This window comes from Grus americana, chromosome 1 (genome assembly GCF_028858705.1).
Source record: "Grus americana isolate bGruAme1 chromosome 1, bGruAme1.mat, whole genome shotgun sequence".
Lineage (NCBI taxonomy): Eukaryota > Metazoa > Chordata > Aves > Gruiformes > Gruidae > Grus > Grus americana.
The window spans coordinates 82,042,958-82,068,485 of record NC_072852.1 but is presented as its reverse complement, the minus strand read 5'-3'; the positions used below and the strand labels follow the sequence as shown (position 1 = coordinate 82,068,485).

The window sequence follows — 25,528 nt, the reverse complement described above, 5'->3', positions numbered from 1 at the left end:
ATCATGTCTATATGCAAAATAACCTGAAATACCCTCTCAGTGAAAACTGTTTAAGCCAGCTAGTGAATGGAAATAGCAGAAACTAATTTGATGACCACCTGATCCAAATCAATCCAACCAGGTGAGATTTTGTGAGATGCTATTGTGGAGACAGAGAGTTTCCTATCTAGTCTTTTTGCAGGTATAGCATATAAACTTGAAAAAATCTTCGCGGTATCATTGCTTGGCATCTGCCTTTGGGCAGGAAAGCTTAGATCACAATCTCCTTCACCCCTTCCTTCATTGCAGGGAATGATGAGGGGAGAAACAGGAAGAGTCAGCAGATCAATATGTGGCTCTGAGCCTGGTGTCACTGGAAAAATGTTGGGTTTTTGATCATGGGTAGGTCCACACGACACCAGGCCTGCTGGCAACAGACAGGTACATCTGTCTCAAAGAGGGAAAAGGATCTTTGCACAGGAGTTACCGGGGCTCATTGAGTTTTAAACTAGGTTTGAAGGGGGAAAGGGATAAAACCAGGCTCGATAGAGATAAGCCTGGAGGCAGCACACCAGTGTTTGAGGGACAGTGTGCTAGCAAGGTCCTTTGGTCTGCTGTCTCAGTGGAGGTAGGGGACAGAGATCCATGCGGCAGCAAAGAAGCAAGGGTTATTGATCTGTTAGAAACCACGCAAGCACCTGAGAATGGTCACATAGGAATTAGGGCTTCCCCCGCCCCCCCAAAAAAAGGTGGCGGGATCAATAGACCAACTGAAGTGCATCTACACCAATGGAAACAGCATGGGCAACAAACAGGAGGAGCTGGAAAACATTGTGCAGCGTGAAAATTATTGACATAGTTGCAATCACAGAAATGTGATGGGATGACTCGCACAACTGGAGTGAAGCAATGGACGGCTATAAGCTCTTCAGGAGGGATAGGCAAGGAAGGAGAGGTGGTGGGCTAGCCCTGTGTGTTAGGGAAAATCTAGAGCTTGACGATGGTGATGATAGGGTTGAGCGTATATGGGTAAGAATCAGGGGAAATGCCAACAAGGAAGATATCATGGTGGGATGCTGTTACAGACCACCCAGCCAGGATGAAGAGGCAGAGGAAATATTCTATAAGCAGCTGGGGGAAGTCTCACGATTGCTGGCCCTTTTTCTTATGGGGGACTTCAACTTACCAGATGTCCGCTGGAAATACAGTACAGCGGAGAGGAAACAGTCTATGAGGTTCCTGGAGTGTGTGGAAGAGAACTTCCTGACACGGTGAGTGAGCCAACTAGGGAAGGTGGCCCGCTGGACCTGTTGCTTGTGAACAGAGGAGGACTTGTGGGTGATGTGATGGTTGGAGACCATCTTGAGTGCAGTGATCCTGAAATGATGAGAGTTTTTGATTCTCAGAGAAGTAAGGAGGGTGCTCAGCACAACTGCTCCCTTGGACTTCTGGAGGGCAGACTTTGTCCTGTTTAGGAGACTGGTTGACAGAGTCCCTTGGGATGCAGTCCTGAAGGGCAAAGGAGTCCAGGAAGGCTGGACACCCTTCAGGAAGGAAATCTTAAAGGTGCAGGAGTGTCCCCATGTGCCAAAAGACAAGGCGGCAGGGAAGAAGACCGGCCTGGCTGAACAGAGATTTTCGGCTGGAACTCAGGAAAAAAAGGAGAGTATATGGCCTTTGGAAGAAGACAGAGCAGGCAACTCAGGTGGTCTGCAAGGATGTTGTGAGGTTATGTAGGGAGAAAATTAGAAGCACCTAAGCCCAACTAGAACTTAATCTGGCTACTGCCATAAAAGACAATAAAAAATGTTTCTATAACTACCTTAGCAACAAAAGGAGGGCTAAGGACAATCTCCATCCTTTATTGGATGCAGGGGGAAACATAGTGTCAAAGGATGAGGAAAAGGCTGAGATACTTAATGCCGCTTTTGCCTCAGTCTTTAGTAGAAAGACCAATTGTTCTCTGGGTACCCAGCTCACTGAGCTGGAAGACAGGGACGTGAAGCAGAATGAAGCCCCCATAATCCTAGGGGAAATCGTTAGCAACCTGCCACACCACTTAGACATGAACAAGTCTATGGGATCAGGTGGGATCCACCCATGGGTACTGAGGGAGGTGGTGAAAGTGCTCACCAAGCCATTTTCCATCATTTATCAGCAGTCCTGGCTAACTGGGGAGGTCCCACTTGACTGGAGGGTAGCCAATGTGATGCCCATCTACAAAAAGGGCCAGAAGGAGGATCTGGGGAACTACAGGCCTGTCAGCCTGACCTCAGTGCTGGGGAAGGTCATGAAGATCATCTTGAGTGCCATCACATGGCATGTACAGGACAACCAGGTGATCAGGCCCAGTCAGCATGGGTTTATGAAAGGCCAATCCTGCTTGACTAATCTGACCTCTTTCTATGACAAGGTGACTTGCTTAGTGGATGAGGGAAAGGCTGCAGATGTTGCTTACCTGGACTTTAGTAAAGATTTTAACACCATTTCCCACAGCATTCTCCTGGAGAAACTGGCTGCTCATGGCTTGGGCGGGCGTACCCTTCTCTGGGTAAAAATCTGGCTGGATGGCCGGGCCCTAAGAGTTGTCCTGAATGGAGTTAATTCGAGTTGGCAGCCAGTCACAAGCCCCAGTTCATCATCTCTTACCAAAAGGATTTGGCAGCGCACTCACTCTGAAGTTTTAGGTCAAACACACCAGCCCCATGCTCCCTCCAGCTCCCCTTCGGTTTCAGACTGCATGGCGTTTGTGGCAGGAATACGCTGGCTGTTTAAGGACCGCAGTGGATGGCTGTGTACAGATCTAGCAAGTGACAAATCACATAGAGCCTCCTTTGCCTCAGATAGATATCAGACTTTTCCAAAACTCCACTAAAACGTATTTACACCTCATGAATCTGGGAGTTTGGGAATATCAGAGATTGTTCTGTCAAGGCTCTTCACTCACTCACTCGCATGACAACATCTCCTGCAATAAATCTGGACCTCTCACTGACCCCTTCCTACGACCAGTCAGCAGAAACATTGATCCTTTCACTTTTTCATAGGCCCTTTGGTTGTACTGGAAATGTTTTTTTTATTGTGGATATACTTGACTTTAATTTGTCTTTCTGCTCACTTCAGTCACTTTTAAATCTGGCCCAGAATTCACCTTGGAAGCATACGCAGTGACAGGGTGACTGAAGGAAACAGCCCTGCTTGTCTGAACATCTGCAAGATGTGAGCAAAAAAACAGAGCAAGTTCAAATTACTCCTCCTGAAAAAGTGACAGATATGAGTAAGAGGTACCGCTCATGAGACACCTCTGTGGAGTAAACATTTCGGAATAATATTCCAGGCAACAACTACAGAGGCTCTAACAACAGATTGACCAGCCATCTATTACATTTCAAACAAAGTGACTCAAAGGAAAATGTTCCAAACAGGCACCACTGGGCATTTGACTCAGCCCGAGCAATGTTTTAACTATCGCTTTGCCACAAAGCATACAGGTGACTTCTGTAAACCATGCCCTGGCAGCCACCTTTGTATAAATGTATAGCACGTCTGACTTTTTTCCACCAGCTTTCTAAAGTGAGTAGTCATCACAGGGCGCTGTTGTTTCCTCTCAGTGTGTGATGCCAGGTTCAAATTAATTATTTAGCTATTTTAAAGTTTTTCTTTTTTTTTTTTTTTTCCCCTCCTTAAATAACATTGGTGTTCTGGGTTAGCTGAAGGCCTAAAAGCTGGTTTTAATTTAAATATAAATAATACCCAGAGTGACTGTGTGATTGTACTAAAAATAGATTGTTTTCTGTTCTAAATGTTTCACTGATCTTAAAACTGGGGGAGGAGGGGAATGGGATGGGATGTCCAGGTCTCTTTTAGTCTGAGGGTGCCTCAAATCTGTAGCATTCTGTCTCTAGAGAAGTGGGTCATTTCTGAGATACCATTAGTTTATCTGGAAATGTATTTACCACACGTTACCAGCACATCTATTCAGTATGTGGTTCAGAAATCATGAGGGGAAATCACACACTGTTAAGACTAAGCATTCTTGAGCGAGCCTCAGTTATGGCAAGTTCAGCAGCAGAAAAAGAAGCTGTGGTGAGTGCAGTTACTGAAATTTTCCAAATAAATAAAGCAAACAAGTTGCTCCAGGAAGAAACTCATACCTATATGATTTATAATAGTGGGAATTAGTCCATGAAGGCAAGATGAACCCAGCGAACCAGCAGTCACAGGCCACCCGTGGGCTGCAGTGCTGCCTGCAGTACCTTCGCTCCTTGTAACCAGTCCGTGACAACTGGTATGGACCTCATCTGATCTGAGGTGTGCGTGGCTTCTAGCAACGCTCAGCAACTTCTATTGGCTTAAAGGCTGCTGATGAGCTCCAGCGTGGGTTAGTATCAACAGGGAAAAATATAGGGATCCTATTTACAGCCTGCTGGCAGCAGACAGGTAAAAAAAAAAAAAAAAAATTAAAAAACCCTTCTCCAAAATCAATGTTTGCTTTACTGAGGGCCTCCTTAGGTGTACATTGGAAACAATTCTGTCTGTCTTCCACCACGGTTAAGTCACCCTACAGTTTGGTGTGCCAGCCAGTAGTAGTTAGCAGTCCAGAATCAACAGGTTTCTGCTGCTGAGCAGTACCAGACCATATTGGCCAAAAGCAGATGGAAAATATTAAATGTGACACAGCACCTGATGAATGGTGATAAGAACAAAAAGTAAAGTGGTGACTGGTGGGCATCTTGGCTCTTTTTCATCCTACTTGTGACATGACATAACGGCCAGCACCACGGATGTGAGGAGCGTTTTTAGCAGCAGGACTCCTCCCCCCCAGCATAAGCCAGCCCCTCCTCACGCTCCTTCTCACCCCCCACGCTCAGCCCAAAGGAGGTCACGTCACGGGCCCGAGTCTCTAGTCTAGTCGCCGGCACCCTGCACCATCGGTTCATCCTGGGCAAAGCCGCTATAAGACGAGGACTCTCAATTCATCTCCTTTGATAGGAGGAGCTTTATCCCCACTGCTCAAAACCACGGCTGGCCATCTAGTGCACAAAGCAATGGGAAAGAAGTGCCGCCTCTGGAGGCAGGCTGAAAGCAGGACCCATGTACTTCGGCTGCTTTCTGATTATCCTGTCTGCAGGTAGTTCGCTATGCCTTCACCTCTGTACCTGAATTTTTCACTGTGCGGGGCTCCCAGATCCAGCAAGTGTGTGTTAGTAACTCTTGACATACTGATTTAACACTAAAATAATTCCTTTTCTCTTTACTACTTCATGTCAAGTGATGGGGTTCAAGTCTTATATATTCCATGTCCATTCTGACCTCATTCTTATGGATTCGAGGAGGTAATGGAAAGGTATTATTAAAGCCCTTGCTATGGGGTATCTGGTTTTTCTCATCGAGTCAGTGGAGTGACACTTTCAGAATCGTGAATGCTGCCGTGTCAGATTCGCCGCCCGGCTTTCCCAGTGGCAGACAGGTAACGTTCCTCAGACATTGCATTCTGTAACAAAGTGTTTCAGGCAGGCACGGCAATCTCAGTGGCTAACACAACACCAAACCCGAGAACCGAACAGTTCTGACACTGCTGGAAAAGGTGCATTCTCCCTTCTGCTGCACAGTCTGGTGAGGCTACCTGTCATTACCAGCTGGATGTATACACGGGGCAGAACAGATGGTGGGTTTCTGTAGCAGACGACGAAGCCAAGCAGCACTGGGCAGTGAAGGCAAGTATGGATTTTGATTGATGTGATTTCATTAAAAGCAGAAGGAAAAAACATTTACTTGCTACCTAAAAGCTATTTGCCAGCGTTAGCTCCCAAGGCCTACTGCCTTCTCTGGGGCTAGCGGATGTACGTGCCATCTCAGGGCTGAGTGAAGTCAAAGGGACTCTACTTCAGCACAAATCCTTCCTCAGGTAGAGCCAATTGCAAGACCAGGCCAAAAGCGTGGTAGGGTGTTTATGCCAGTGGACTTTCAGTGCAGGAGGTTGGAACTTGAGTCCCTCAAGCAAGGAACAACCCATGCCATGCAAGTTGTCTATTAGGAGTAGACTCCTCCTCTGTACTTGGAAAAACTCCTCCCTTACAATGTACTGCCAAAGAAGCAAAAAAAACGCACTCCTGTGGACAGAGATGCTGTATTGCTTAAATAGTTATTTCATCCTCAGCTAACTGGTGGCACTGCACCCACCATTCCCTTGGTGTTCTGCTAGAGCTGCTGCTAACAAACAACATGCACTTCAGGACTTGACCTTCTGCAGGCTTGCCAGTTCTGCCAGGGTTTCGTTTACACACTTGGCACGTACTTCAATCAGCCATACCGGAGCAGGCAGCTAAAGCAGGCTTTTTTGCTCCTCAAAAACAGAAGAAAGGGTTTGTTGCAAATAATTTCAGTACTATCAGAACCCCTTCTCTCACCCACCCCCAAACCTAATTAAAATGAATGTGCATAGTTATTATAGCAATTCCATGTTGTCATGCTTATATCCTGAAAAGAGCGTGAAATGTGCTTTTCCACATAATTTACTATTTTCCTGTGATTCATGAAACCTCTTTTCACATGAATAATTGGTCACTTCTTGTTTACGTATCACCATGGTACATAGCTCCTAGCAGGCCAAAAAAAAGACACAAAGCTAACATTTGATCATTACATCCACCTACAGCCTACACCCTCCCTCCCTTCCCCCCCAACACCATGCTTTTTACCTCCCCCCATAAAAAGAAGGCACAGAATTTTTGATAGAGGAAATGTTTCCTAAAAAAAGATCCCGACAGTTTTACCTTTCTTAGCATTCATTAGCAAAGTTTTTTGCTTTATGCTTGTTTTGTGCTTCACATTTTCCAGTGTAAAGAAAACAACCAAAAAGTCCCTTGCAAACAAACTGGGACGATGGAGAAAGAGGAATGTTCTGAGTGCACGGCTCCTGGGAATGGCAGTTTTCCAAATAACAATTTGTTTATAAGGGGGAGGATATATTGTTTATAAAGGGAGATACACTTACCAATAGTCACCTGAATTAGAAAGCACTTCAGTATGTTCTCAGAATAGTGTTTCAGCTTCTAAACACTTTAGTGACACTTTATTTTTACAGCGCAGTAAACTGAGGCACAAATTAATTTGTTTACATTGACTACTCAGTGAGTCACTGCTCAAGCGACTCTGCAGTCAAGCTTTGATTTACAAAATTTCTCCTCTGCCTTCAGCTACAGCTTCCTAAATGGACTGCGTGATTAGCTCAATGTGACAACATCTGTGATGGATGAATGTGTATCTCTGTATGTGTGTGTATGTTTGTGCTTCCTGCCTTTAAAGCTGAGGTCCACCTTCTGAAGTATTTTGACAGTAGATGAAAAAAAATCAAACAGACAATTATATTTCTGCTTGACAGCATCATACCATGGCAATCCAAAAACACGTCAGAAAACAGAAGTCAGCAGGAACACTTAAGAACACAGGAAAAAACACGTTGGCTTAAGACCAGCTATCAATCTAGCCCAGTAGGCTGTGTGATTCTGCAGAATCAATGCAAAAACTGAATGCAAAAGAAAAGAAAATGTTTGTTATTGGGAATACACAAGGACATTAATCTCCTTTTTACCACAAACCCAAAGCAACATCAGGTTTTAAGACTGGGGGGAAAAAAAAAAAACAAAACAGCTGAGTGGTTTTTACCTCATATAGACATGAGTCAAAACCAAAGCCTCAAAATCTGATCTTATTAAAAAAAGGAGGGTGAGCTGTGAGGTTTTTGTTTTTCTTTTTCTTTTTTTTTCTTTTGACAGCAAGGTAGAGACAGGAGGGAGTGAAACTTTGGTGAGTGGTGGGGGTTAGGACATGGGAGGAGAGAAGAGGACAAAGAAGAGAGAAAAACAACTGCTTGGAGTCTAATCTTCTGATTCAAATACACCTTAGCAGCACTGGTTGGAAAGCAGACTCAGAAGTGGAAAGAATTTCTGGATCCAGATCAAGACAGCAGAAATATCTTAATCTTTGCTGGGCCATAATCTCCTGAGAAGGCTTGTGAGAATTTGATCCTGTCATTCCCAAACTAGAACCTTAAAACTGATTTGGACCAGAACTACGGTCGGTTTGAAACTGTTATTACTTTTTCCTGTGGAAAAAAAATAAAGAAACAAAAATGGAAAAAAAATCAGCCAAACCCAAAGTGCATGGACTCATTACAAGCTCAGGAAATCAACTCTATTTAAATCTCTTTCAGCACCACTCTCCAACTTTAATAGTGTGCGTGTGGAAGCAAATATTACACGCAAGTTCATCCTCCCCTCCTGGTCCCCTGCCTCCCTGCCCCCCGCCCCAACCCTAGCTCTACATCTGAATGGTCACTGTTTGTTTTTTCTTTCTGATTACTCTTGTCAAGACTTTCTCTCACTAACCACCATTTTCATTCTTTGCAGCATTGCTCACTCCGCTATCTGTTTGTGATCTTCATTATCGCATCCTTGCGCTCTTGTGTTTAGTTCAGTCCCTACTTAGCAGACTTTGCTCCCCGCTCCCAAGGCTGCTCGTTCCTCTCTTACCGGCTGTTTTGCTATGCCCTTATTTGATCTTCTCTTATCCGGTCTTCTAACCTTCAGGATGGAGTACCTGAATGCTGGTCGAGATCACCCAGCTTTCTACCAGTTCACCATTCTCTCGCACCGCCAGGACTCTTATGAGCAAGTGCATGCTTAGGAAGGACAGACTTCCTCTGTGCCGCCACCTGCCTCTCCTCACCACGGGCACCGCACACCAACCTCTCCCTCTAGACTATGCTCCTTCTCCTTCTTCCCCCCGCCATTCTTATGCTCTTGCTGACAGTGTAACAGCATTGTGAGATGAGGAAAGACCTATAGGAGACTCGCGTTGGTTTCCTGGCCCTGCTGACATGACTGGAGCGGGTATCCACTTAAAACAAGTTGTCAATGAGGCTCTGATGTCAGTGCAAGTCGGGTGGGTTGACCTTGGCCGGCTGCCAGACGCCCACCCAGCCGCTCTCTCGCTCCCCTTCCTCAACAGGATGGGGAGAAAAATAAGATGAAAAAGCTCACGGGTCGAGGTAAATACAGGGAGATCATTTTACTGTCAACAGGCAAAACAGACTCGAGTTGGGGATAATAAATTTAATTTATTGCCAATTGAAATTGAAGTGGATGGTGAAAAATAAAGACAAAAATTAAAATAACTTCTTCCTTCCCCTCTGCTTTTTTTCCCCAGGCTCAACTTCATCCCTTTATTCCCAACTCCTCTACCAAGCGGTGCAGGAGGATGGGGAATGGTGGGCTATGGGGTCAGCCCATAACAGCTCCTCTCTGCCGCTCCTTCCCCCTCACACTGTTCCCCTGCTCCAGCGTGGGCCCTTCCATGGGCCGCAGTCCTTCAGGATAAACCTGCTCCAGCGTGGGCTCTCCAGGGGCTGCAGTTCCTTCAGGAAATATCCATGGGCTCCAGCATGGCGTCCTCCAAGGGCTGCAGTGTGGGTATGTGCTCCTGCGTGGGCTCTCCGGGGGCTGCAGGGGAATCCCTGCTCCCGTGCTGGGAACTCCTCCTCCCCGTCTTTCTTCTGACCTTGGTGCCCGCAGGGCTATTTCTCACTTCTTTTCCTTACTCCTCACTGCCAGGGCAGCGTTTTGTCCTTTCTTAAATACGCTTTCCCCAAGGTGCCATTATCTTGTCTGAGGGGCTCGGCCGTGCCCTGCGGTGGGTCCATTGGAGTCAGCTGGAACCATCTGTGTCCGGCACAGGGCAGCCCCTGCACAGCTCCCTCCCGACAGAGGCCGTCCTGCACCCCCCTTCACCAAAACCTTGACACCACCACACAATACAGTATGCATTTACTATTATTGTATTACTACAAATCCAGCATCAGAAAGTTCACCTTTTTTCTGAATCACCAGCTGCACATGGATTCACTGATCTATTTCTCTGCATGTTGCCAAAAGAATTGAGGAGGATTTGCAGAATTGAGGAGAATTTGCAGAATTTCAAAATATTGAGGAGTTTTCTTTGTTTTTTTTTTTTTTTGAGGGGGAGGGGTTGGGTTTTTTTGGAAGCCTAGCAGTGTGTTTCTTATCTTGGCTCCAATTGTCTAACCTTGATATTTTTATTTCACATTTATTGCAGGTTTGGCTTGTGCCATTTGTTTGGTCTTAGATTGTCTCTATGTCTAGGCAGATTTTTTTTCTCGGATGCTCTTCCTTTCTCTTTACTGCTTGATACTACTTTCTTGTGGGAAATAAATACAGTTTTCACTAGCCCTGAAAGTGCATCCTGTATGTTGATAACTCAAGAGCACTCTTTGCAATCCTCACTTTTTGCCTTGCTCAAAGGTAACCCTCAGGCACCGAATTCACTTTGACATGAGTGGACCTCATACATGTGCAAAATTCATATGGCTCAGAATTATCACACTGGTCCATGGTCTGATCTGGAAATGGTGAAGACACACCTTTCCCAAGGAACACTGAAAGCCTGATTGTTCTGAGCAAGTTTATCTAGGGGGGGTGTTTTTTAATGTTTCTGTAAGATTACTAATGATGATGGACCATTTGATCCATCTTCCTTCTGCTCTCTGCAATGCTGCTTCCCTTGGGAAACACATAGCAGCAGAGCTTTTTGACGTGACAATAAAAATGACTCTCCAGCCTGGCCATTTATTCTTTTGCAATGTCTGACATGTGAAACATCAAAGGATTGGAAAAAAGAGTCTTTGTACTTAATATTATTAACTCAGTCTTATTCCAGTATTAAATCATTATTTATTTACAGTGCAAAATGAGAACTTACAATGCTGATGGATCATTATTCTTCCACAGATTTCCCCCTTTTTCCATTTACAGACACATGCTGCCTTTTGGTCTTGATTTGTACAATGAGAACCAGTCATTTTCTACTAGTTTTCCAGTCAATTGAGGGAAAGACACTGTATTCTGTGTGCGCTGATGGATCAAAGTCCATTGTGTTATCTTTGCTTTAATGAACTTCTATGAGGACCCAATATGCTTTGAAAATTTCTGTCTCTGCTGAGAACCTGTAAAGAGCCACTTTTATTTATGTATGTTCTTTATTTTTAACCTTAGTTTAGATATATCCACAGGGTAATCAATAGGGAAAAGAATTACTATCTCTCCTTGGCAGTACCAAGCTCTCCTCTACTTGTTGGCAATCACATTTAAAATACAATTGCTGAGATTTAAGTCACAGGTGCTGCAAATGTATGTTTTGATCATATCACCTCTGCACATTTTATCATGTTTTATTGTGTATCAGAATGAGGTAAGCCTTTGACTTTCCAATGTGAAGAAACTTTCCTGTAAACAGGATCATTGACAGAAATTTGACACATGGAGCAGTTGTCGGTTTCCACATTTTTGCCTTATCTGTATCCAAACTGCCTAGCAGCCTGTCAGTTTGGTATGCAATAAGCCAAATAATGTGGGAGTGATTAATTCAGGGTCTGCATGATTTTATTCACATTTGTGGCAGACTGTCAACAAGAACTAGTGAGGACTCCATACTCTCTTTAAACATAGAGGCTACTGCTCCGGTAACCACATCAGAAGCAGGCTACCAACTCAGATTGCATTGGGATTTAAAATTTTTAACACAAAGTTAAGTCCCTCTGCTTTCTAGTGTATCCTACAGCAGTGACATTTGTTCAAGGAAGGAGAACAAACCCTTTTCTCCTGAATCACCTAAATAAAAAAATGTTTCTCAAGAGTTTCAGGGTTATATAATGTAGGATAACCCGACAGAATGGCATGTGTAACAGAAGACTGTAAGATCACAAATGAAGACAACATTAGTGTAAAGCCAGCCTGAGAACTAACCCCAAACCTTCACCATGAGAGGCAAATGAAGTTACGACCATGTAACCGACGTTAACAGCAGGACAAGAGAAGCAGGACAGAAGTCTGACACCCTCCTCCAGGTGAACCACTGACCCATCCCAGCCACGGCTGTTCCCCTGGTGATTTTATCATAGAATTTAGTGTATTTGATGTTTTACTTAACACCTTACCTCCTGGGATCCTGTAAATCTTAGATCTCATAAAGGGGAAAAAAGGCTTTCTAGCACTTACATTTCCAGGGGAAAGCTTGAATGTTAAGGAGTTCAAAACTGTAAGGCACACTAAAAGAGCACAATTATTTATTATTTGTCCTGGTTTCAGCTGAGAGCGTTCATTTTCTTCACAGTAGCTGGTATGGGGCTATGTTTTGGATTTGTGTTGGAAGCAGTGTTGATAATATGGAGACGTATTTGTTATATGGACCTGTTGGTGTTGAGCAGTGCTCACACAGAGCCAAGGCCTTTTCTGCTCTTTACACCACCCTGCCAACGGGATGGCTGGGGGCGCACAAGGAGTTGGGAGGGGACACAGACAGGACAGGTGACCCAAACTAGCCAAGGGGTTATTGCATTCCATGTGACATCATGCTCAGTATAAAAAGGGGGCTAGGTGGGGAGGGGCAACACAGCTCCAGGGTGCGTGGCTTGGGGGTGGTGGGGTTTCGGGAAGGGTCTGAGCGTGCGGTCAGGGTTGTATGGTTGTTGGGTGAGAAACTGCACTGTGTCACCAGTTTTGTATATTCTGCTAAGTACTTTTTTTTTTCTTTCTCTCTCCCTTTGCTATCCCAGTAAACTGTCCTTATACCAATCCATGAGGTTTTGCCTTTTTCTTCCCGTCCTCCTCCCCATCCCACTGGAGGGGGGTGGGGGGGGGAAGTGAGTGAGTGTTGCGTGGTGCTTAGCTGCCAGCTGGGGCTAAACCATGACATTAAAATGACTAAAAAACACACTATGACTTTCAAAAATCTCAGAATATTTGATGATAATATTTGACTATTTAGGATTTTATAGCGTTGTCAAGCATGTACATATTGGGGCACTAGTTTACTGGCCATTTAATGACAAGCAAAAACACGGGTAGCAAGTAGTCAATTCCTCAAAAGTGTCAAAAGAATTGCATACATCACCTCTTTACCAAAGCTGAACCTAAAGCTGCATGATATGCGATGCCATTTCTGCCAGATATGCTGATACATGCTAGAAAAACATGACCAAAGCTTGGTAGTAATGACAACAACTAATATTTAGCTCATTTGCAGGTAGACATGAGTACCTTGTTAGCATCCTGCTCCCTGTTTGCAGGAGTCTGGGACAATACGGCATGGGAAAGCATGAAGGGTGAACTGGGTTATATAGAGATTGCATTGTATCTGCCTATACAAGGGTGAGCAAAGGTCCTTGTTTTGCTTACTCTGGCAGATCAGGCTAAAACTGATCCTCAGGACTTCCACAGAGAAAGGAATGAGACTACTTCACTATCTCCTCTGTGTGAACCTTGCAGTGGTTGTGTTATTGTACCTTTTCAACAGGTATTTGTTTCACATGCTTTAGAGGTAATCAAATTGCCTTTGAAATAAACCAAATCCCTAAATTGAGGAGGATGAAAACCAGTCTTCTGAGTAATTCTGTCACATCAGCCAATTTTTAAGTGCTAAGGGCACTGGACTCTTGCTTAAAGACACACAGTAAGATACGTGCAGTGCCTTTTGTTAAAAGAATGCTGAAAGCCTTCCTGTACTAGCAATCTCCTCCTCTATGCAAAGACATAGTGGCAGCTTTCACTAATGAAACTGAAAATAAAATTCAAGATCTTTTCATACAGTCAGGTTTTTTTCAGTGAAAAAAAAAATAATCTGAAATGTCGTTAATACAATGCACAGCAGGCAGCTATGTAAAATTCAACATTAAAAGACCAGTACAGTAGCACAGCAGTGTCAGGACCCACTGCTGAGTACAAGATGTATTGTCACTGCCCAAGTGTGATAAAACATTTCCCTCCAAGATTCAGAACACATTATAATCTATGTAAGTGGGGGAATTCTGCCTGCAAATTTTGAGTAGGCTGATAGATTTGGTGAGAGAAATTGGCAGAATGACGTCTTTGGAGATGGAAGCACCATGTTCCCAGCTAGACTCCAGGCTGGAATGCTTTTCAGTGTTTCTTTCTTTCCTTGTCAGACTCCTTTTTGAGGGTGGTATAGCCGATTTTCCCTCAAAGCTCCATTGTCAAGAAGGCAAGGCATTAGCTAGAAACAATAAGCAAAATCCTGGCCTTGTCGATTAACAGCAGGACAAGCTCTGACTTGCGAGTCAGTGAAGATTACATCTGTTCTGGTTGATTTCTGGACTCTTTCATAATAATACGCATTTTTAAGAGCGCTATAAAAAACGTTACTGATCAACAGGCTTTCTTAATTAATAGAACCAAGCAAATTTGGCATCCCAGTTTTGTCGTCTTTAAAGGAAAACAGTATCCATTTCACTGAGCTCAACAACAGAAACTCTAGAAAGTGTGAATCAACTCTCACTATAATGTAGAAAACCTTTTTTAGAGTTGTTAATTGATTTTTCTGAGCTTTGTCCTGGAGGCAGCCTTAATTAAATTATTCGTGACACCAACAGTATACAAGGCACATAAAAGACTTTAATCCACTTACCGGCTTGATTTATTGAAGCTTAACCAACAGGAAAAAAAAATGATTGAAACACCTAATTGGTACAGACAATTGTGCTATACGATTGCTCTGTGAAAACCAGCATGTGCTTCCGGATGCTTATGCATCAGAATAGGTATCAACATTTGGCCCAAACGTACAATAAACCAATCAACCATCCATTCGGATCCTTCTTAAATACAGTGGAGGACGACCTCTTCCTGCCCTCCTTCAACTCACTTTTTCTTTGAAGAATTTGTTGAAGAAAAATTATCTTTAAAACTGTGCATACACATTATGACTATGATATATAACATAGTGATATAATCAAATTGAGTGCAATTTGATGCTGATCCTGCCTGTATTTATTTGTATACTTTTGAGTAGTCTTTTCATTCATGAACTGAGTAACTATCAGTCTTTTGTAGACCTTCTCCACTGCTGTCTTGAGCTTATAGGAATTTTTATTCCAGTGTCTGCAAATGAAAAATTATTTCTTCCAGACCTAAACACATTTCTTGTTCCTGATTAGATGAACAGATGATATATTATCTTTGAACACAACATCTGGATCCCTGTCCATTTTATTTGGCAGACATTTAAAGACTTCTCCACTGTGTATATAACTTTGTTTTTAATATTAGTGTAACAATCAATCAAGAATATCTTCATCATCCTGATACAGTAGTATCCCCAGTGAGCACCATTCCTCCAGAGAAGCTCCCAAAACATTGTGTCCAGTTCTGTCCAGGATGCTGAGGAATCTCTGTTCATATTTGCCAGACTAATATATTTGGGTCTCAACATGTCCACTTTGCAATGTTTTTAAGCTTTACAAAGCATAAACTTTTGTTTTATTTTAATTTTATTTTATGGTTTGGGATGTTGTTTTGAAGTACAGATTCTCATGTAGTACTATCTTCTGAGAGATGAGACCTTCTGCTTAAATTGTCTAGGTCCTGACAATGTTAAGCTTGAGAAGTTCTGAATCCTGAAACCAATTACTCTTTAAATTGCACAGGAAATACGTGAATCTTCACCTTTTTCCTTGACTCATTTTGCTGTTTACATCCAAGAAGTTTGTAGGTTCAGATGAGTACTTTCTAAAGGATCCAGAACCTCCTGTCTGCACTTTTCATTTGAAGTTGTCATCCCTCTCTATTCTGTGAAATCACATCTTTTCTTTCTCTTAATATACCACAAAGTTCACATTATAAAAGAATACCTCTTTGTCTCTTCTTCCTCACCAAGTCCCTCTCAATTCAGAAACAACAATACTATCATTTTGGTTTTTCTGCATCTACAGAACTTCTGTTCTTTCAACTATCCTTGCCCTCACTACCAAAAGAGTACAGAGAAAATAAATTCCACCTACCCTACAACTCCTCCTTTTGTTTCACCATCATGCTCATAAACATTTATGAGAACGCTGCTCCTTTTGCCCCAGGGCAAGGAACATGTGAAAAACACATAAAAAAATCTTAAAGAACCAAGAGTTAGAAAAATGTATATGGACTGTTTTCTGAAATAATCATGCTTTTCCACGTCAATGTTGTTTCAGACAGACCAAATGCAGTTCTGTTATGTTCAGGCAACTGCTGAAATCCTTGTCCACCGACACTTTAGGACAGATTTGACTCATTCTAAGAATAATCCATAAAAAAAGCAAGATGTTCTCATTTGTATAACTCGTTAACCCTGATAAAGTAAGATTCATCCAGCTTTTCATCAAACTACTATCCAGCTTGAAGTAAACTTCATCAGGCAGTTGAATTTAGAGGCGATAGACCCCATTTGACCTCATTTTCTTTGTCAAGTAAAACAAGTAATCAAAAGGATATATAACAAATAGCATCACTTTACATTTACCTGCATGTTTCCACTACTGTCAAGCTTGATACTAAAATGGACTGATTTATATCTTTGTGATAGTGATTTTACTAATAAAATTGAATGATGTTTTCTAGGCATTTCAGTAGGGAATACTACAGAGTTGCTATTACTTCTAATGTACCAAGGGAGAAGCAATTTATTTCAACAAGAGTATGAAAATACATTCTTCTTAGCAGTAGTAGTAATAATGACACACACGTATCCCCTCACCAAGATCTCAGCCAACAGCTTATCCCCCTTCCCCACTATACCATGACCAGAACAAATGCTGACATTTTCTTCAAAGAACTGATCATGAAATCTTCTCTTGAAATAACTTCTTGGGTACATTTCTAGCACCATATAAAGACAAAGCTGTGTGTTATTTTCATTGTAGTTGCAATTGCAAAAAAAAGTGAGGAAGGATGAAATTTTGAGTTGGAAATAACCAACAGAAGAATTCCTGCCAACTTCCTGGGAGACAGAGCTTTGCAATCACTCCCTAAATATGTAATCTGTGGTCATAATAAAAGAGCAGGATGTTTAATTAATGGAATTTTTAAAATTATTGCCACAAAAATAGAGACTGGCCTTGTATCATCATGACCAGCTATCTTTCACAAAATTTATGTAGCAAGATTGATGTGAAATCTTAACTGATGCCCTAATTTGGTAGTAGTACAAGAACTGAAACATCCTTCAAAGTTTGCTCAGCAAAACCAATTCTGTCTCTCTCTTGGCTAAAAGGGAGAAAGGAGAGAGAAAGAGAAAAGGAGAGAGAAAGAGAAAAGGAGGGGAAGAGAGGGGAAGAGAGGGGAAGAGAGGGGAAGAGAGGGGAAGAGAGGGGAAGAGAGGGGAAGAGAGGGGAAGAGAGGGGAAGAGAGGGGAAGAGAGGGGAAGAGAGGGGAAGAGAGGGGAAGAGAGGGGAAGAGAGGGGAAGAGAGGGGAAGAGAGGGGAAGAGAGGGGAAGAGAGGGGAAGAGAGGGGAAGAGAGGGGAAGAGAAGGGAAGAGAAGGGAAGAGAAGGGAAGAGAAGGGAAGAGAAGGGAAGAGAAGGGAAGAGAAGGGAAGAGAAGGGAAGAGAAGAGGAGAGGAGAGGAGAGGAGAGGAGAGGAGAGGAGAGGAGAGGAGAGGAGAGGAGAGGAGAGGAGAGGAGAGGAGAGGAGAGGAGGAGAGGAGAGGAGAGGAGAGGAGAGGAGAGGAGAGGAGAGGAGAGAGAGGAGGAGAGGAGAGGAGAGGAGAGGAGAGAGAGGAGAGGAGAGAGAGGAGAGGAGAGAGAGGAGAGGAGAGAGGAGAGGAGAGGAGGAGAGGAGAGGAGAGGAGGAGAGGAGAGGAGAGGAGGAGAGGAGAGGAGGAGAGGAGGGGAGGAGAGGAGGGGAGGAGAGGAGGGGAGGAGAGGAGGGGAGGAGAGGAGGGGAGGAGAGGAGGGGAGGAGAGGAGGGGAGGAGAGGAGGGGAGGAGAGGAGGGGAGGAGAGGAGGGGAGGAGAGGAGGGGAGGAGAGGAGGGGAGGAGAGGAGGAGAGGAGAGGAGGAGAGGAGAGGAGGAGAGGAGAGGAGGAGAGGAGAGGAGGAGAGGAGAGGAGGAGAGGAGAGGAGGAGAGGAGAGGAGGAGAGGAGAGGAGGAGGAGAGGAGGAGAGGAGAGGAGAGGAGAGAGAGGAGAGGAGAGGAGAGGAGAGGAGAGGAGAGGAGAGGAGAGGAGAGGAGAGGAGAGGAGAGGAGAGGAGAGGAGAGGAGAGAGAGGAGAGAGAGGAGAGGAGAGGAGAGAGAGGAGAGAGAGGAGAGAGAGGAGAGAGAGGAGAGAGAGGAGAGAGAGGAGAGAGAGGAGAGAGAGGAGAGAGAGGAGAGAGAGGAGAGAGAGGAGAGAGAGGAGAGAGAGGAGAGAGGAGAGAGAAAAAAGAGAAGAGAAGAGAAAAGAGAAGAGAAAAGAGAAGAGAAAAGAGAAGAGAGAAGAGAAGAGAGAAGAGAAGAGAGAAGAGAGAAGAGAGAAGAGAGAAGAGAAGAGAGAAGAGAAGAGAGAAGAGATAAGAGAAGAGAGAAGAGAAGAGAGAATAGAAGAGAGAAGAGAAGAGAGAAGAGAAGAGAGAAGAGAAGAGAGAAGAGAAGAGAGGAGAGAGAAGAGAGGAGAGAGAAGAGAGGAGAGAGGAGAGAGGAGAGGAGAGGAGAGAGAGAGGAGAGAGGAGAGAGAGAAGAGAAGAGAGAAGAGAAGAGAGAAGAGAAGAGAGAAGAGAAGAGAGAAGAGAAGAGAGGAGAGAGAAGAGAGGAGAGAGGAGAGAGGAGAGAGGAGAGAGGAGAGAGGAGAGAGAAGAGAGAGAAGAGAGAAGAGAGGAGAGAGGAGAGAGGAATGAGAATAGAGAGAAGAGAGAAGAGAGGAGAGAGGAGAGAGGAGAGAGGAGAGAGGAGAGAGGAGAGAGGAGAGAGGAGAGAGGAGAGAGGAGAGAGGAGAGAGGAGAGAGGAGAGAGGAGAGAGGAGAGAGGAGAGAGGAGAGAGGAGAGAGGAGAGAGGAGAGAGGAGAGAGGAGAGAGGAGAGAGGAGAGAGGAGAGAGGAGAGAAGAGAGAAGAGAAAAGAGAAAAGAGAAAAGAGAAAAGAGAAAAGAGAAAAGAGAAAAGAGAAAAGAGAAAAGAGAAAAGAGAAAAGAGAAAAGAGAAAAGAGAAAAGAGAAAAGAGAAAAGAGAAAAGAGAAAAGAGAAAAGAGAAAAGAGAAAAGAGAAAAGAGAAAAGAAAAGAGAAAAGAAAAGAGAAAAGAAAAGAGAAAAGAAAAGAATTTGTGGCATTTTGTTGATATTTGTATTCTTAGGATACGTGCATTGATAAACACCTCTTTTTTTTTAAACTAATGTTCGCTGTCAAACTGTTTAAAAATGCCATCTGAAAAAAGTAGAATAGTCTGAGTGTTTATTCAAGAATACTTTCTTTGTGTCTTGTATTATTCATGCTGGACAATGGAAAGCATCTAAAAAATGCTGGGTTTGTAAGTCTGAAATGTGAGGAGTTGCAGGCAATAAACAAATGTGAATCTCTGACGCATATTAAAATTGTTACAATTACACAGCATGTAAGACGTGGATGAATAACTGATAGCACATCTGTCACAGGAAATTATTGTTGTTATTTTTATTATCATAGGATAATAGTTATCATCATCATCATCATCACAGGAATACTGGATCACTGAAAGGTGACAAGTTTAAAATACAGACTATACAATAAAAAAAATTAACCATCTTTATTTCGTCTTGCTAAATATTGTGCTGTCACCAACACCTACAGCTGACTCTCACTGCTTTCAGGATATTACTACAGGTTTTTCTAATGTAATGCTAGCGATGCTTCCTCAGACATGTAAACACCAAAACCTACCATGTGTCGTGTGGCAAATGTGTATCTGTGGCAAGCAGCATAAAGCAAGACTGACCTTTTGCTCCACGTACAAGGGAGCTTGATGAGGGCATTTTTAGCTACTACATCACCATGGCAAGTGAACTGCTTAGGTAATGTCTACGATGAGAAGTCTACACACCTCAGTGCTTCCCTTCAGCTAACGAAGCATGTGCTTTCAAAGGCATATACAAAACTTGAGCCAAAGAGAGTGCAACTGAGATGGTTTCCCCACGATGTTCAACTGTTCAAATGTGACCCTAATTCAGCAGCAGTATTATTAGTTTTATGTAGGCTTAAAAATTAAAAAAGCAAGCTGTGCTTAAGCTATGCTAGCAGATAAGCCATCGATTCTTGAAGCCTTAGGAGAATAATATTCTTGGACGGATCACAGAAAAGACAACTGTTTCATCAGTTGCTGCAAGCCCATTCAAATGAATTGAAGGCCCAAATTATACCTGTGTTTTCCAGACCAATGTTTCTCTGGCACCATTGATGAAAAAGGAATGCCATAGATGTTACAAAATCTTTCTATATGGTATTCAGAATGGCCATATAAAAAATTTTAAGACAATCTCATCCACAAGTTAGTCACTCCTGCAACAGAGTTTACAGTACCTAAACGAAATAAAGGAAACCATGTATTTCAGGTAGGCTCAGTGTGGGCTGCAACGTGTCTGGGGAAGCAGGAAGATGTGAATGGCTAGTTAGACCATGCCGTGCTCTATGCTTTCACACCTACCCGGCCGGCATCAAGAAAGCTAACTAGCTGGAAGTTAGACTGGGTATGCCCTAATCCAGCTCATTTTACATTTGTGCTAAGTCCAATTGATAACTGCACCGATGCTGTATATGATCTGAAAGTGAGTGTAAATTATATCTGTCCCCTTGGTAAAGAATTTTTGTCGGTGGCTAGGAAACAAGATGAAATCTTATCACGTATTCCCTCCATCCAAAGGGTGGGGAAAAATCTGTCAGCTCAGATACGTGGACATAGAAAATACATTTTGACCAGATGCCAACGTAAAGATGCACAAAAATCTCAAAACACTAATGCAATCTCAGCCTCTGGAACGACTATTGCTTTTTCTTTGTTCTGCCTTCTTATGATGGAGTGAAGGAATTCAACACTTCCAGGAATTCAAGTGTCATTTGTCACACTTAGAGCAAGGCAAAAATTCAAATGTTCCCACACCTTAACTATAGACACTGTAAAAAAAGTGCGTGGCAAACGGCTTCTGCTTTGTTAATGACTTGTACACACATAGTCTCAGAGCTAATCTAGAATTCTGTAATGGAAGTAGATAGGGAGCCAACAGAAACATACACAAATGTAACACAAATGTGTAGGACTGTCTGATACCACAATATTCAGTATTAACTTAGTAAACTATTAGTTACAAACCCCACTGTTCTGATCTCCTCTGTTCTAGACCATCAAGTAGAAGTGTTAAAATAGAATGGGCCTGACTGACACCACTGAAAGACACCATTATATACACTGGATCTACTGTTACCCTGTCTTTTAGCTAACTTTTACTACACACAACTGATTGTTTAAAACACATTTTTACATAACAAGATTTATGGTTTGTTTCCAATATTAAGTATATAATCATATATAACATGTATATTATATGAGCTTTAGTGACATTCCAGACTGCAGACTCACTAGCTTGAACACTTTAGTTCCTGCATTTTCATTCTAAGGATTAGTTCTGGGGCTTCTTATTCCTCCCATTACATATCAGTCTTGCCAAAATTGTTATACTAGCAGCCAGGCCTCAGAGGCAGACAAAGTTCTACCCTGTAGGCCTTGAACATATTATTTTCTTTTCTATGTCATTCTTTAGTCTGTATGTAGGAATAAAAAAAATAGAATAAAATTGTGATGTCACTTTCTAGGAGCTAGACTGGGTTTTGCAAACTTCTCCCTGCCTTCCCTTCTCCCAGATTTCCACAAACTATATTCTCCTATGGCTAGGTAGAAATAATGCAAAATAAAACTAAGCTTTAAAGCTTTGGATGCAATGTGGAGAAGATGGAGGTTATTGCATACTCTAAAGCTCGCATACTAAATTTCTTCTCTGAGACTTGGAGTTTTGAATGTAATCCAAGCTCCAAATCTGATCTAGTATGTCTGTGGTCTAATTCTGCAGGTTTGCTTGCAAGGTAGAAGGAAAGATTAAAGGACTAAAACTGTCAAAGGCAAGAAGAAAGTACCTACAGTTCTCTGTGACAATCACCATATTCAAGAGCTGAGATTAAACAACACATGATGTTCTAATGGGAAAAGTACACCATAGCTGTCAGTGAAATCTTAGTGACTCCAATCATAAGCTTCTCCAACAAGTGCTTTTACATATTGTTGCAAGTCAGAATACAGAACTCTTCAGTAGGAGAATGCTGATATACTGCTAATGCTCTGGCTTTGATGGGGAACATTTTGAGGTCTTTAGTAAAAAGGAATACTATTCCATGTACAGGCCTAGAAGTAAAAACAAGAATGTCGAAGTTCATCTAGGAATCTGCCCATACCACAGTTCCACAATTAAACATAGATTGTGAAACAGCACTAGACAATCAATTTCATTTTACGCTGTCTCTACTTTCCAGAAAAACCCATGTGGACATCTGTGTCACCTTTGATGCAGTTGACAAAGACAAGAATTTCACTAGCTTAGGAACGATATATAAGCAGGTGACTCATTAACACTGAAGTATTTTTTTGTCTGCCAGAAGAAATGGAAACTGATCAGTCAATCAAGAAATATCAAAAAGATGACTGCATTTTCATCCATTTGTAGGGTGAGGTCATCATCTACTAAAACCAGCATTATTTACTTCTTCAGTGAACCTCTGCATACAGAAGACAAAACCTTTGGTTTTCATTACAAAAATGAAGCACAGAAAAAGATTTAAATAAAAACCTAAACTCGCTGCAATACATATTTTGTACTGCCAAAACCATATGCAACTATTTTGTGTTTCCTTATTGCTATAAGAAAGCAATTTATGAAAAGTGACTACTGATGCAAAAAAATCTAGCTAAACAAAAACCCCCAAACACCACTGAATATGAACCACACTAAAAAATGCCCGTAAGTCCCCCATTGAATAACAAGCTCACCGTAAGAAATATCATTCTCAGTTTATTTACATTCCTAAGCATGAACATTTATTTTCCCTTATTTCATTCAGAACTCTTCTAACTAAGGCCTCATATGTACAGTCAATAGAGTGTAGGCACAGAAATCCCCCTCCATGCTGCAATTAGCAAGACTAGAAAGACCTACAACTTGATTCGAAGTCCAATAATGTCAGTGGAGTTTTTCTACTTCCTTCAATGGGTTTAGAAAGGGCATCTGAGGTCAGCAAGCTGCAGTCCTTATTCTGTCAGAAATTCCACTGAGGCAGTGCAGTATCAGTCTCCACATAATTACATACATCTTCTTCCTGAAACTGAGGTCAGTCACATTAATCGTACTTTCATGAGAAAACGACTTTTGGAATCAAACTAGCTTTGTAAAATAGAAATAAAATACATACTATACATCGGTTATAGCAATAACTACTCCAAAAAGATGCACTGTTTAGTTTTTAAACTTTTCTATTACTAGAGTTGGAATTGTTTATAAATGACTAAAGAAATGCCTCTCAGCACTCACGTTTCTGTACTGATTCTTCTATTATACACCAAAAGTAGTACGAAATAATAAGCTCCTCAGGCTCATACCTGAGGCAACGCACTCACTTGGGCATATACTTTGGAGATAGAGATGGATTTGTATCTGTTATTCAGTTAAATGTTTTTCTCAATTTTTTAAAGTATCAAGAATATTGATAAATTACATCAACATATGATGCCAAATTGAAAACACATAACAGGGAAATGTTCTCATCATTGCTGCAGTTATCTAGAACTTCAATACGGGCTACTAGAAAATATAATGAAAGAAAACTCATAAATAAATCCGGGATTTTTTCCCCTCCCATATTTGCAATCTGCTAATAGCAGTAAAATAAATACATAAAAGAACATCGTCCACAAATACTTCTGTCAAGCGTAGTTTCAGATTAATCTTGAATCAATGATACAATCCTAAAAGATTAGAATATATTTGTCATTTGCTGGACTGACATTTGCAGCTTCACGAATCACACTGTATCAGTGGTACTGAGAATATCAGTCTCTGTTTTCCTCTGTAGTGGTTGGCTCTTCCTTTAATAAAACGCTTAACTGTTTCTGTGCGCATGAGAGGAAAAGCTCCAAACTATGCAGATTTCTCTGACGGACAACTTGATCAAGCTGTTGAAATAATAATAAAAAAAATATTAAAAAAAAATAAGATCAACTTTAAGAAAACCTGGAAATAAAGGCCAGGGTTTGTGAGCAAAAATTCAACAACCAAATGCAACAACAACAAAAGAACCTAAATAACTTCTATGCGTGCAATTTAGCAACAACTTTTTAATGAAGTATTTGAGTTTCTTCAAAACAAAATGTACATAAGGCTAAAAGTAAATTTCCAACAGCTGTCAAATTCTACACATGAAATTTGAAAAAGCTAAACAGCCTAACTGCCACACTAGATAAAACTCCACAGCATATTTTAAAATTGCAGCTGTTCTGCTTTAGAATGGACACTACACGCAACTGCATATTCAAAAATTCAAAGTCTACTTTTAATTTATATGGCAGTATGTTTAAACAGGTCCCAGAGGAAAAGTGGTAGCATTTTCTGCCTACTTTGTTTATTCCAACATTTTATTGGAGTCCCCTACTGTCAAACAATGTGAACTATATACTTACTTGCAGTAAAGACAATGGTCCTTTTTTCCCCATCAAAAATGCTAAGAACGCAGTAACAAGACTTGGTAGGTTATGTCATATAAATGACACAAAAATACAGTTTATTGAAAGGTATTTGAACTTTCTTAGTATCATAACATTAATAAGTAAAATGCACTGCAGAATTCCCTTCATTAGAATTTTAAAGTTCAAATGTCAAACAAATAATATAATAATTGAGAGATGTTTTCAACTTGACTATCCTTTAATCAGCCACAAATGCAATTAAATACATATATAACAATGACATAGGGTGAGAATGAAAGGTAGTGGTACAAGGCTAATAGGACATAAAAGTTATGCCACTCAAAAGAAAGGAAGTTAGGGAATTTGGAAGAAGTCCATCTCCGCAGTTCTGTCAAACTGTTGTGCACAAGTCCATAAGCAATGTCTCAAACTCTGTAACACCAGCAAAATGCTAATGTGAGGCCAAGTGGCCCTAGCAGACTGGTGGCAATCATCTGCAAATGGCCATATTTCTTCCAAAAATACATTGTGCCTCATGTATCTAAGCACTCACAGCTTTAATTATCGTTTTCAACAAAAACTCTGATCCTATGGTATCTCCCTGCACATACATGCTCATCATTCATCAGTCCAGTTAGTTGCTTTAAGAGTCACTTGAATCAACATTTTAGTTTATAACAGGTATACTTTTTAAAAAATATTAATACAGAATACAAGGTGAAGTTAGCAATACCTTCCCACTTCACTTTGAAAACGCACTCAGGGTATAGCTGCAGTGCTGTGATTGAATACGCAAAGAGACACATTCTTATGACCCTGTGCTTTGCTGCTCTTTAAGTTCCTCTAACATGCAAAATCAGGCACTTTGAATATTTTGGCATTTTGTTTCAACAGAGATGAATGTGTCAAATCTAGTCACAAGCAGAACACACACATATTTTCTAGAAGTCACACAATCATAAAACTCTCCTTTGGCAATATGTCT

General features: G+C 41.9%; 1 protein-coding gene across 11 annotated transcripts in view; it reads right to left on the bottom strand.

Annotated features, from left to right (window-relative positions):
* Positions 1 to 19,453: 19,453 nt before the first annotated feature.
* Positions 19,454 to 25,528, bottom strand: part of CCDC91 (coiled-coil domain containing 91) — a 149,673-nt gene continuing 143,598 nt past the window's right edge. For 10 of the 11 annotated variants that reach the window (XM_054813419.1, XM_054813414.1, XM_054813422.1 and 7 more), the window contains one exon: positions 19,454 to 24,033. In XM_054813419.1, the coding sequence (XP_054669394.1) occupies positions 23,911 to 24,033 (123 nt within the window). In that variant the 3' untranslated portion in view covers positions 19,454 to 23,910. The remainder of the gene's footprint in view (positions 24,034 to 25,528) is intronic. The other variant, XM_054813421.1, reaches the window with a different exon arrangement.